General features: G+C 47.5%; 1 protein-coding gene across 2 annotated transcripts in view; it reads right to left on the minus strand.

The window, feature by feature from the left end:
- Positions 1-12,611, minus strand: part of HAO2 (hydroxyacid oxidase 2) — a 30,494-nt gene that overhangs the window by 9,961 nt on the left and 7,922 nt on the right. For both annotated transcript variants that reach the window (XM_075904743.1, XM_075904751.1), the window contains 4 exons: positions 9,951-10,102; positions 7,373-7,656; positions 4,529-4,744; positions 923-1,081 (listed from right to left, as the gene is read on the minus strand). In XM_075904743.1, coding sequence (XP_075760858.1) covers positions 923-1,081; positions 4,529-4,744; positions 7,373-7,656; positions 9,951-10,102 — 811 coding nt within the window. The remainder of the gene's footprint in view (positions 1-922; positions 1,082-4,528; positions 4,745-7,372; positions 7,657-9,950; positions 10,103-12,611) is intronic.

Raw genomic sequence — 12,611 nt, forward strand, 5'->3', positions numbered from 1 at the left:
CTCAGAGGAGCTGCCACCGCCGCCGCCCCAGCTGCCAAGGGGAGCCCCCCCCGCGTTGGAGGAGAGGAGGGAACGAACCCGAACCCCCACGACGGCCGCGGGACGAGACCGACGCCTCGGGCGGAGTGACTGACTGCGGGACCCCCTCCAACAGGGCGGAGGGTAGCGGGGAGTGGAAGCAGCCCGGGGCGGGGGCCTTCTGGCGCCCGTGGACAGGTGCGTTACGGGGATAAACCCCACCTGTCGTGGGAGGAACGCCTACATCGTTTCCCCCCCCCACTTAGGGCCCCGGGCTGGGACCCGGTGGAGAGGGCGGGCCCGGGTCCCCCACGTCCCCCTCCCTAGCTCGAAACCCCAACCTACGTGACCCCGCAGGGGGTGACTAACCAAAGGGGCGAAGGCCCTCTCACTTCGACTGCCCCGACGGGGACCTGACCTACAGACAGGCCAACGGGGGCGGCCCCGTCTCCTCGCCCAGGCACCCGGGCAGACTGGTACCCCGGGATTGCCCAGAGGAAGCGGAACCACGAGTTCGCTGATCCCCGACCCGGACTCGCGGCCGGGTGATCGCGCTCGAACTACTAGGCAGCGGGTTCGCTGAACCCCCTTCCCCCGCTGGGAGGGGGTGTTCGCACCCACACAGGCCGTCACATGCCCATTGATGGAAAATGGCATTTTTGTCAAAACAGGTATTTCTGTGCAAAATATTTTGTTTTGCGTAAATGTCTTGGGTTTCCATTGAGAAACAATGACAACAAAAGCCTGCAAAATTTCAGAGAAACTTTACAAGGAAAACTAAAAATATTTGAATTTTGTTTAAATTTTTCACTGGAAAAATATCCCTATCAGTTCTGCAAATAACCCAAAGTTTGTGCATAATGAGAATCGAGTGCATGAATAAACACCACTTCTCTGCACTCACCTTATAGGTCAGACCCCATAAAGCTGGCCTTCCAATGAAGACACATTTTGCTCCGAGTGCCAGTGCCTTTAATACATCGCTTCCTGTTCGTATTCCACCATCTAAATACACTTCAGCTTTGTCTTGCACTGTGTCTACAATTTCAATCAGAGCATCAATCTGAAAAGAAACAAATACATCCACATAGGACTCAGCCTTTGATTTTGAGAGGAAGATAAAAGAACAGAAGGGAGGGGATTCAAACATGTAAGATCTTCTGTAACTCCTTAAACTGAAATTTAAAAATGCATCTTATAATACAAAATGTGCTTCTAAATTGAAGAAAAAAGTACAGTCTCCCAGACTACTTGCCAAATAGTTTATCCTGTTTTCTAGTGTCATGAACATGTTGTGATTACTGGCTTTATTAGTGCTAATTAAAAAACAAAACAAACACGCACAAAAAGGGAATAATGCAACATTTCTATTAATTGTTTCCCATTTTTCAAGTACTTTTAAATGCATTTCTGGTCACATGGCATGAAAGATCTTCCCTAAAAAATTCCAAATGCAAAAATAAACCATTTTTTAAAAGTTCTTATTTTGAAAATAGAAAATAAATGATAAAAGACAAAAATACTTGTTGCTGAGGGAGAATAAAGGGAATTTCAGCAAAAAATATATTCATTTGAAAATTTGCAACTAATTCAATGAGCATTGACAGTGTACGCCTGCCCTCACTGGCTTGGTATGTCCAATAGAACTTGCAGCAGAATATACTCGCTGCTCTAATTAAGATGCAGAACAAAGATATTGAAGGGTTGTTTTTTTGTTTAAATTCTTTCTTTTTCCCATTTGATGTTGTCAAGGATTTGTACCCCTAAAAGACGCTGGGAAAATCAGTTTTAAGGAGAGATTTTAATATTGGTCATTAGCTCCACAAGTATAGAAGGATCTGGCCCTGGCTCAAGAGGCAGCATAGAAAATGAAGGGGGAGGATACTTAGAAAAGATTCAAAGTGGAGGTTTGTACAGGCAGTCCCCGAGTTATGAATGGGGCCCTCTCCCTGGTCTCCAGCAGACCAGGGAGAGGAAGCAAAGCGGCGGAGCACGCGGGCAGCGGACAGCCCAGACGCGTCTGGGCTGTCCGCTGCCCGCGTGTTCCTCCGCTTTGCTCTGCTTTGCTCCCCATCCCCCTGGTCTGCAGACCAGAAGGACGGGGAGCAAAGCGGCGGAACACGCGGGCAGCAGACAGCCCAGACGCGCGTCTGGGCTGTCTGCTGCCCGCGTGTTCTGCCGCTTTGCTCCCTGTCCTTCTGGTCTGCAGACCAGGGGGACGGGGAGCAAAGCAGAGCAAAGCGGCGGAACATGCGGGCAGTGGACAGCCCAGATGCGTCTGGGCTGTCTGCTGCCCACGTGTTCCGCCGCTTTGCTCCCCGTCCCCCTGGTCTGCAGACCAGGGGGACGGGGAGCAATGCAGAGCAAAGCCGCGGAGTCCGAGGGCAGCAGGACAGCCACGGTGCGTCTGGGCTGTCCCGCTGCCCCCGTGCTCCGCGGCTTTGCTCCAGACGCCTGTGGTACAGCAGCTGGGGCGCTGTTGGTTGGTCCTGTAGCGCCGCTCTGGGCGCTACTGGACCAACCCGGCAGCACCCCAGCTGCTCTGCCCCAGGCGTCCTGATTCAGCCACTGCTGGTCAGTTTCAGCAGCGGCTGAATCAGGACGCTTGGGGCAGAGCAGCTTGGGTGCTGCTGGGTTGGTCCAGTAGCGCCGAGGAGCGGCGGTGCTACTGGACCAACCCAGCAGCACCCCAGCTGCTCTGCCCCAGGCATCCCCAAGTCAGCCGCTGCTGAAACTGACCAGTGGCTGACTACAGGAAGCCCCTGCCTTGGGCTTCCTGGAATCAGCCGCTGATCAGTTTCAGCAGCAGCTGACTTGGGGATGCCTGGGTTTCTTAAGTTGAATCTGTATGTAAGTCAGAACTGGCATCCAGATTCAGCCGCTGTTGAAACTGATCAGTTTCAGCAGCGGCTGAATCTGGACGCCAGTTCCGACTTACATACAGATTCAACTTAAGAACAAACCTACAGTCCCTATCTTGTACGTAACCCGGGGACTGCCTGTACAGGGTGGAGGGAATAGATTTTGAAAGACATGAGAGCAGAGAAATAAGCAGAGTGGTGTTGTGAAGTGACATGACAAATGAATTTCTGGAGGAGGAATTTTGTGGAAGATAAAGGAAAGATAATGCTGGGATTCAAACAGGGAAATAACATATTAGAGAGAGAAAATTTTGGCAGAAGCGCTTTGAACAGAAGAATGGCCACACCATATTGTTAGAGAATTTGAGGTAATTGTATGTGTTTACTTATATCTTGTTACATGTTCACCATGTCCTGTTCCTGTCTATTGATACAGCTGCTAATGCAGAGATCAAAGGGGAATATTAACATTCAGATGACATGTGGGTGTGATGATGTCATTGTCTATATTTCCCTTTGAAATTTGCAGTAAACTGTCTATGAACTGCTTAATGGATAATTACCTTATGTTAATCCATGAAGTTAATTGCCAATGATGTTCAAGAAATAGAAGGTTACTTCAAAAGCCTATTATTTGCCCAAGGACTGCATGGGTCAAGAGGATGCTAGGGAATGGTATAAAGACCCTTGGAACCTGATCCCGTCATCTCAAAGCTATTATTGCTTCTTCGAGGGAATTTTAAACTATAAGACTGAGGCCCCCCACTCCCATCAGAACAGCCTTTATATTGGATATTTGGACATTGGACTATAACCTGATGAACTGATTCTGAAAAAGAGCTCTTTGCAACTCTAAAGCTCGCCATCTCTATTATGAACTGAACTAAGTCTCTATGTATCTTTTAATCAATTCTCTTTCTTTTCTTTTTTAATATATTTTAGTTTAATTTATAAGAGTTGGCTGGAGGCATGTATTTGGGTAAGATCTAAGATACTCATTAATTTGGAGGGTAATGTATCCAGTCCTTTGGGCGTGGTAGAACTTTTTTATATGATGAACACAATTTTCAGTAATCCTCATTTTATCTGATTTAGCTGCTTGGGTGGAAGCCCAAGTGTTTCCATGGAATTCCCTGGAGTATTGTGTTGCATTTTATTAAAGAAAGAGAGAAGAGAAAAGTTGGTAAAAATAGTAAAGTGAATAGATCACAATCCATTACAGGCATGACAATATGCAAAAATAGCATAATTAAAAGGACCAGAAAATAAAGACAGTCAAACAAGAGTATAATGCAAACATTGCCGCACTCAGCGATTCATTTGTAGAGATGGATATCAGAGAGATTTTTTGCTCTGGGTTTAAGAGACTATAAATTTCCACTCAGTTATAATCTACTGCTGCAAAGTTTTACAGGCAGTTCCCACTAAATTCAATGGGTTTGTGTCTTGGCAAAATTAGGTGCTGAGACTGTATCATGCCCTCATCTCTATATTTTCTGCTCTTCATTTCAATTTTGCTAGAGTACACATAGGTACGCTAATGTATGTGCAGATGTACCACAGCTATGTATATGAATGTCAGCACAGAATTACCTATGGAAGGACACAAGGGCATGCTTCTGGCTATAGATTACAGCTATTCCACTTACTGTGGCAGGTGCTCCATCCAGCTGCCTTCCACCATGGTTGGAAACAATAATTCCCTTAACTCCATGTCTCACTGCCAGATCTGCATCTTCCTTAGTCAAAATTCCCTTGATAATGATAGGCAAGCGAGTCAGGCTCTGCAGCCAACTGATGTCATTCCAGCTTAAAGACGGGTCTATGGAGTTTGGCGGGAGGCCGTACTCAATACAGTTCTCTTTCTGCAGCCATAGATTAGAAGGACATTTCATTACAGGTTTGCAACATGACATGACATAGCATGACATGACATGACATAACATGACACAACATAACAGCCTTCAAACTCTTTTCCTACCACAGAAGACATTAATTAGACTTGATAACAGTTCTGTCAATTGGCTTTGAAAAGAGCATGCGCCTGGAGGACAATCAATATTATGGGGAATGGCTGTGGAAAGAAGAGTCTCTGAGGAAGTAGGCTGAGATTTCAAAGCTAGGGCACTGGAGGGCAGCAGTACAAGCAAGGAAACTGCAGAGCAGAAACAGGAGGGGATATGCCTTGGATACAGCACCTGTCAGAATTTTTTTTTCTGCAAACAAAGCCATTTGGCCTCTTTAGACAGGTGCATGAACTATCTAGTGTAATGGAGTCCAAGGCAGGTCTCCTTTCCAATCACTGTATTTCAAAACAAGACGAGAAAGCAGCAGATTCAAAAGGGAAGGCTACCACTAGCTGTATGGCTCTGATTTATGCAGCCTTCTTCTTTTCTACATATCGTCCAGCCTGCCATTTTAAAGGCAAGTAAGAGGAATTATGGACCAGTCAGCTTAACTTCTGCACTTAGAAAGATAAAGGAGCCATAATTAAGCAATCAATTGGCAAACATCTAAAAGATCATAAGGTGATAAGTAACAACATGGATGTGTCAAGAAGAAATTGTGTAAAACCAACCTGATAGCTTTCTCTGTCATTATTAAAGGTCTAGAAAACATGACTTTTGAGAGAGATTGAAAGAATTGTGTTTGCTTAGTCTGGTGAAGCAAAGATTAAGAGAGACATGGTAACAGTTTTCAAGTACCTAAAAGGTTGTTATAAGGAGGAGGGAGTAGAAATGTTCTTAACTTCTGAGGACAGGGCAAGAAGCAATGGGAGGTTTAGGTTGGACATTAGGAAAAACTTCCTAGTTCTCAGGGTGGTTAAACACTGGAATAAATTGCTTAGGGATGTTGTAGAATCTCTGTCATTGGAGATTTTTAAGAGCAGGTTAAACAAACACAAGTTAGGGATGGACTAGATGGTGCTTGGTCCTGTCATGAATGCAGAGGACGAGACTAGATAATCTCTTGAGATCCCTTCCATTCCTATGACTCTATGAAACAGAGAGTAAGTGGATAGACTACAATGCATACTCAGGAATTGTGTTGTGGTAAGTGCAGAAACAATTGGGTCCCGTATCTGGCTCAGACCCATAGAACACTTCTCACTCATTCTGTACCCTGTCTTCTTCAGTGTGTGCCAGCCAGACGCACACAGAGTAGCCTGTGTCTGTGTAAAGGGAGATGGCATCACAATTCCTTCACATAAGCAACCTGCGTGTTGGCGTTTACTGAGGTCTTTTGGTGCCATTTTCTTATGGAATTACTAGGTTTATGTGAGGGAGAAATGGGATGTGGAGCTACTTGCTGGCCCACCCTAGGGTGTTGTGTCCCATTCAAGGTGCACACTGACGGAGGCCCCAATTAGGCCTCACTCAGTGCAGTCTTTTGAATCCCCTTTTTCCATGCACAGACTCAAACAGCGAATGGAATTAAGCCAGTTACTTTGCCGCATGGGTGCTTAGCACCCCCGAACAGCCCCTCAAATCAGTGCCTCCCACTCCTCTCCAGCACCTCTCACTTGCCAGCAACCCTGTCACAGAGCTCTCCCGCCCCCATACCCTTGGCTCACTGTGGATGAGCTGGAAGAGGCAGGAAGCAGCACGGTGCGGGCAGGGCGTGGAGGAAGGGGTGGAGAGGGGCGGGGCCTGTGGTGGAGTAGACTGGTGTAAAGCTCATTTAAAACCAATGAAGTGGCAGATGTAGAGCAGCCCACAGCCTGGCTTGGTGTTTCAAAATGCTTTAGTACAATCCACTCACACAATCTTGTGAGACCTGCACATGCAGCCCCTGCCATTAGAAAACAGCGGTGTGTGGGGGAGGGCACCAGTCAGAGAGTCTTGTGCATGCACAGAGTGTGCTTTTAAACACGTGGGCAAATCAAAGCAGATTTTCATTCAGCTACCAATATAGCTAGTCCCATGTGGAAAGGAGAATAACTAGACTGGTGAGATTCACTTTTCCGCTGATATAACTGCATCCCCGCCGGTCACACCCCTTGCTGTAGTCGTTATACCCGTCATTCTTTTAAGCAGAGACCAGGCCTGAATTTGGCAAATGGCAACATGTATCCAAAAAGGCTACGAACGACTTTTGTAGCCAGTGGCAGAGGTGATGAGCAGGCCTGGCCTTAGGGCAAGGTGAGCAAGGCAAATACTTTAGGCCCTGTGCTTTTGGGGCTGCTGAGTATTCACCATCCACCAGCTGGGCCTGGGGCCCCGCTCCCGGCATCCTGCCTTGGGGCCTGCAAACCCTTTGGCCTGGTGATGTGGGGGGGAGGGGAGGAGACGGGACATGCAGGGTCACATGCCCTCACACCCTGATTAGTGGTTTAGCTTTATACTGAGCGTGCTCAGTAACATTGTGGAAACTGGCTGCCCTTCCGGTGCCCCTAGCAGCAGGCACAGTTCCTCTCTGCACAGTGGGGCTCCCTGCTGGTCTCTCTCACACACGCGCTGCCTCATCCTATTAAGGTTGATCATTTCCCAAACCTCAAAGACGCCTTCAAAGTTCTTCACGGCCATGTGCGATGGGAGCTGGAAGCTGTTCCGGACGTCATCTCGTCTCTTCCCAGTGTAGGGAACATCGACAGTGAGCACCACCCCTTGAAAGCCCACGGCCTCTGCACGCCGGACCAGCGCCTCTGTGAGCACCCTGTTACAATGAACGTACAGCTGGAGCCAGCGGAAGCCATTGGGTGCAGCTGCAGCAATTTCCTCAACAGTGCAGGTGGCGAATGTGCTGGTGATGTAACAGGTGTTCATGGCTTCGGCAGCTGCAGGGGATATTTAAAAAGGCCTCAGTGCAAAGTGCTGAAGCTTTGCCAGCAGTTCTGCCTTGGCACAAGGTTAATACCAGCTAACAACCCCTAATACATGATCTTTCATCCTTAGTTTATAAAGTAGCTATGGATTGTACAGGCTGAGCACATTATTCCCCTTTATTTGGCTCTGGTGAGGCCGCATCTGGAGTATTGTGTCCAGTTCTGGGCCCCCCACTACAAAAAGGATGTGGACGCATTGAAGAGGGTCCAACGGAGGGCAACCAAAATGATTAGGGGGCTGGAGCACATGACCTATTGTAGGGATAACATATTCATGTATTAAAAATGTGATTCCCCCAAATGGAAGTGACTCCCCATAATTTGCCCCTTTAGAATATAATGTATTAGGTCATGTAACTTAGAACTGTTAAAAATATAATCCTAACTGTTAAGAATATAATCCTATGTAGCCAGAAACAGCCCCCCCCCCCCCGCCCCCCCCCCCGTGCTCCAGGGCATGCTCAAGCTTGTGCAAGGGGCTGCTTGAAATTGACATTGCAGAGATACATTGTAACAATGCATTGTCAAGCCACTAACTCTGCTATGGGAGCCAAGCCCTGTAATTGACTAAGGGCATTGTTATTTAATTGATGCCTGTTCTCTTTAAAACATTGTAACTTTACTCAGCACTCAGAGAATGTTTTAAGCAATACCACCCAGAAACTTTTGTAACTACAACTTTTATTATTATACAAAATACTGTATGAATGTATGAGAGAGTGCTTGAACTATGAATGAATGGTTCTGAGAGGTGCCAGCCTGAGAATACAGCAACAAAGGGCTAAAGAAGGCGTCAGGTGCCAGTGCAACCAAAAAGTGTCAAGTGGAGAAAACCAAGTACTGGAGGTCCACCCGATGAGATCACTGACGAGCACCTGGCAGCCACCCTGGAGACATCAGCATGATGCAGCAATTTCCATAGACTGGCATGGGAAGAAATTCCTATAAGAACTGGACTAAAAAACTATGGAGTCAGAGTCCAAGGTTCTGCTGCCAGCCTACCAGGAGCTTCAGATGCGCATCTGATCAGGACTTCGCTCCCCACTACTATCACTTGTGTACAGAGTACCTGGCCAGTATTCTGTCACAAGCAACTTCCAGGCTGGTAACTATACACAGAACGTTGTTTGCTTCTATCTTTTCTTTATTTTTTTATTATCTTTACAATAAATGTGGCTTTTTGCCTTATCCCCCTCAAAAGATCCTGCTTGCTTTTATTTGGTATAACACTATGAGGAGAAGCTGAGGGATCTGGGTTTATTTAGTCTGCAGAAGTGAAGAGTGAGGGGGGATTTGATAGCAGCCTTCAACTTCCTGAAGGGAGGTTCCAAAGAGGATGGAGAGAGGCTGTTCTCAGTAGTGACAGATGGCAGAACAAGGAGCAATGGTCTCAAGTTGTAGTGAGAGAGGTCTAGGTTGGATATTAGGAAAAACTATTTCATGAGGAGTGTGGTGAAGCACTGGAATGGGTTACCTAGGGAAGTAGTGGAGTCTCCATCCCTAGCGGTGTTTAAGTCTCGGCTTGACAAAGCCCTGGCCGGGTTGATTTAGTTGGGACTGGTCCTGCCTAGAGCAGGGGACTGGACTTGATGACTTTCTGAGGTCTCTTCCAGTTCTATGGTTCTATGATTCACTGTAGGCCATCCTTAGTCAGATCCTTGGGCCAACAGGCGGCCAGTTTGCTTCCTGGCACAAGCTGAAACAGCTTCAGGGTTTCTCTACGGCCAGGTCTGCACTAGGAGAGAAATTCGATTTAAGATACGTAACTCTGAGTCAACGTACCATAAATCGAAACTCTGGAGCGGTTCCACAGTGGGACTTCTCTTACTCTTCGCGACTCCAAGGAGTGCTGGGATTAACAGGGTGCCCTCAGCATTTGACGAAGTGGGTCCATACTAGAGTCGCTAAATCAAACCCTGGAAGATTTATCTGTGGAGTGTCGGTCTCCTGGTAAGTATAGACAAGGCCTCAGTCACAGTAGCCCCCCAGAGGCTGTTCTGTAGCTGGGCATAACTATAGTGACCCTATGTGGTTTCCTAGCTGTTTTGTGCCTCCAGAGCATCACAAGGGAAGGAGGAACAGGGGGTCAGGAAAAGAATCTGGCTCTAAGACTTGTCTCTTCCATGTCATGCTTGCTCTACAGCCAGCCAGCTGCACTTGAGCATGCTATCAGAGTTACTCAAGGTTTCCACACAGGTTTTTTAATGTGTCCTCATCTGTCTAACAGTGATGAAATAACACGGTACCTCTGGCTGTGCTCTTCTCTCCGTCGGGACAAGCCAGCTGGTGGAACCCAGTGGGCGCAATCCCTACAGGGAAGCTGATTTCAGTCCCTAGCAGTGCTGTGCGAGTGTCCATGACAGACATATCCCGCAGCATACGTGGCCGGAAGCGGATTCTGTAAGGAGACAAAGATGAACTATCATTCAATACACTAGCAGCCACACGGCTTTCTTGCTTGTGCTCTTCCCTGGGAAATGGGTCTCACTTACATGTTATAACACAGCACTCTGACCCAACCAGAGCTGGGGCCTTGGCCTGTTGAGACTTCCACATGAGAACTGCACCTTTTGACTGTGCTTGTTTTCATGCCCGAATCCAACTCTTCTCACAGCCACCTACCAGTAAATCCCATGCCTTCTGCCTTCCAGCCTCACTATTCCCTGTGCCTCTGCAACCTAAGAGCATCCCAATGCCAGAGGAAAGAGGTTCCTTAATATCTGGCCAACTTGGTGTACCCCAATTCATTCAAGTCGTAAACAACATCTCGTAATTGTCAGGTAAGATTTCAATAGAAAACTACTAACATACTGACCATTAATGTTCTTGTGCAGTATAGGTACAGTAACCACCCAAGGGACCATACAAATGTGGAGGAAATGCAGGACTAGAATGTGTCTACTAGACAAATCTGGGGAATGTGTCAGCAGGTTTCTCCCAGACAGAGGACAAGCCAACACCACCAGGGATATCACATGTATAGTGGCCATTCATTTGCACTGGGAGGGGCAGGAACAGAACAATTTTGATTACAGTGAACACTACTAGGGGAAGCCCCTAGCATGTTTTACCAACCCACTGCTGTGTTTGAACTGAAGTGATTGACTCCAGTTAAAATGACACGCTTTAGAGGAGCAAACAAACCTTATTATTTCCCTGAGTGGTCCAGGAAAGGTTTGATGAAAATTCAGGATTAAGGGTGTGACGGCTCCCCCAGCGCTTTATGAAAATTGGCTTAAGAATATGCATAACTTGAAGGTGCATTAGCCCTCCTGTAAGATACCAATTTTAAAGTTACAGTCTCCTGAATGCGTAGGTCCTATTTTTGTTCATGTATCATTCTCATATGTGAAGATAGAAATATGAAGTGTGGATTGGTTTATAATGCTAACTGTGCTACTAAGAGCCATCGCCGATGCTCCGGAAAATGAATGGCTCAGCGACAGAGCCAATGACAATGGCTTTATTCTTACTGAAAGCCCAAACTGTGGTTGGTCTGAGAAAGACATGTGGCCAGACTACCTGATGCTGAAACCCATTTTGGATCTTGTACTTTTCCACTTGAGGCAAGAAAAGTTTGAACTGAGCACAAAGAATTCCTGCCTTGGGCAAAGGAGATATAAAGGGGGTGGGGGGAAACCAACCACAGGGGAAGTCACCAGATGCCAGGAAACAGCCCCCTCCCTGCAAGATGCCTGCTGGAAACATCTAGGACTGAACAGGGGGGCAGGAGTGGGCCAAGGCTAGGAGGCATCTTAGCTTGTGAAAGAAATGAACTGTTAAGGACAAGAATTTGCATGTAACAAATGTTTTAGTGTATTAGGATTAGCTGGCATGCTTTATTTTATCTTAGTAACTTATTTTGATCAGACTGTTTTCACTTGCAGCCACTGAAAAACCAACCTTTTATACTTAATAAAAAATACTTTTGTTTATTATCAAGCCCAGTGTAAATAATTGTTATCTGATGGGTGAGCATTTCTCTCTAGCACTGATAAAAGGAACTGACTTTATGAGCTTTCCCTTGTACACAGGGTAAGATGGATTTGTTTGGGGGTTTGGTCCCTTTTGGGTTTCCTGGATGCTGAGACTTTATAGCTGAGTCCTCCCAGAGCTGGGCTGGTTCAGCATCTGTGTTGCTCTTTACACAAAGTACCTCCTTTGGGCTCCGGGCGGGGGGAGGGAGGGCGGACACCCCTTCTCTGTGCCATGGCTGGAGGAGACCAGAGGATTTGGCCCAGCAGGCCAGGGTAGTAGGAGCCCCAGAGGGCAGGAAGGCAGGCAACAGTGTTTTGATTAGCACGCTGGGGACACCCCGAAGGGGATTTCAGTGATCCAACTTGTCACACAGGGGTCCTGGAGTCCAAGTCCACCAGGCGCCAAAGTTGGTGGGAACCATGGTGTGACTGTGTTGCTGTAAAAAGCAAACTGCTGGTGTATCATTGTACAGCAACCAGATGGAGCACATGCTTGTTGCCGACTAGGAGCAGCCCGGGCAGAGAGCTGCAGCAACAGAGCATCAAAAATACAGGTTGAACCTCCCAAATCCAGCACTCTTTGGTCCAGCAACATCCGTGGCAGCGGGGCGAGGCAGAGTCCTGGGAGCTCTGTCCAGCCATGGAACCCCTGGTGTCATTAGGGTCAGATGGCCAGAGAGCCCCAACAGTGGGGCTGGCGGTGGCCAGGGAACCTTTGGCAGGTGGGGCTGGGCCACCGCAGCAGGAGGACTGGGGGTGGCCAGGCAGTTTGGGGCTGGAAAACCCCAAGGAACTGTTGGAAGTAAATGAATGGAGATGCCTATCTCCTAGGACTGGAAGGGGCCTTGGAAGGTCATCGAGTCCAGTCCCCTGCCCTCACAGCAGGACCAAGTACCATCCCAGACAGACTTTGTCCCAGATTCCTACATG

This window comes from Pelodiscus sinensis, chromosome 1 (assembly GCF_049634645.1).
Source record: "Pelodiscus sinensis isolate JC-2024 chromosome 1, ASM4963464v1, whole genome shotgun sequence".
Taxonomy (NCBI): domain Eukaryota; kingdom Metazoa; phylum Chordata; order Testudines; family Trionychidae; genus Pelodiscus; species Pelodiscus sinensis.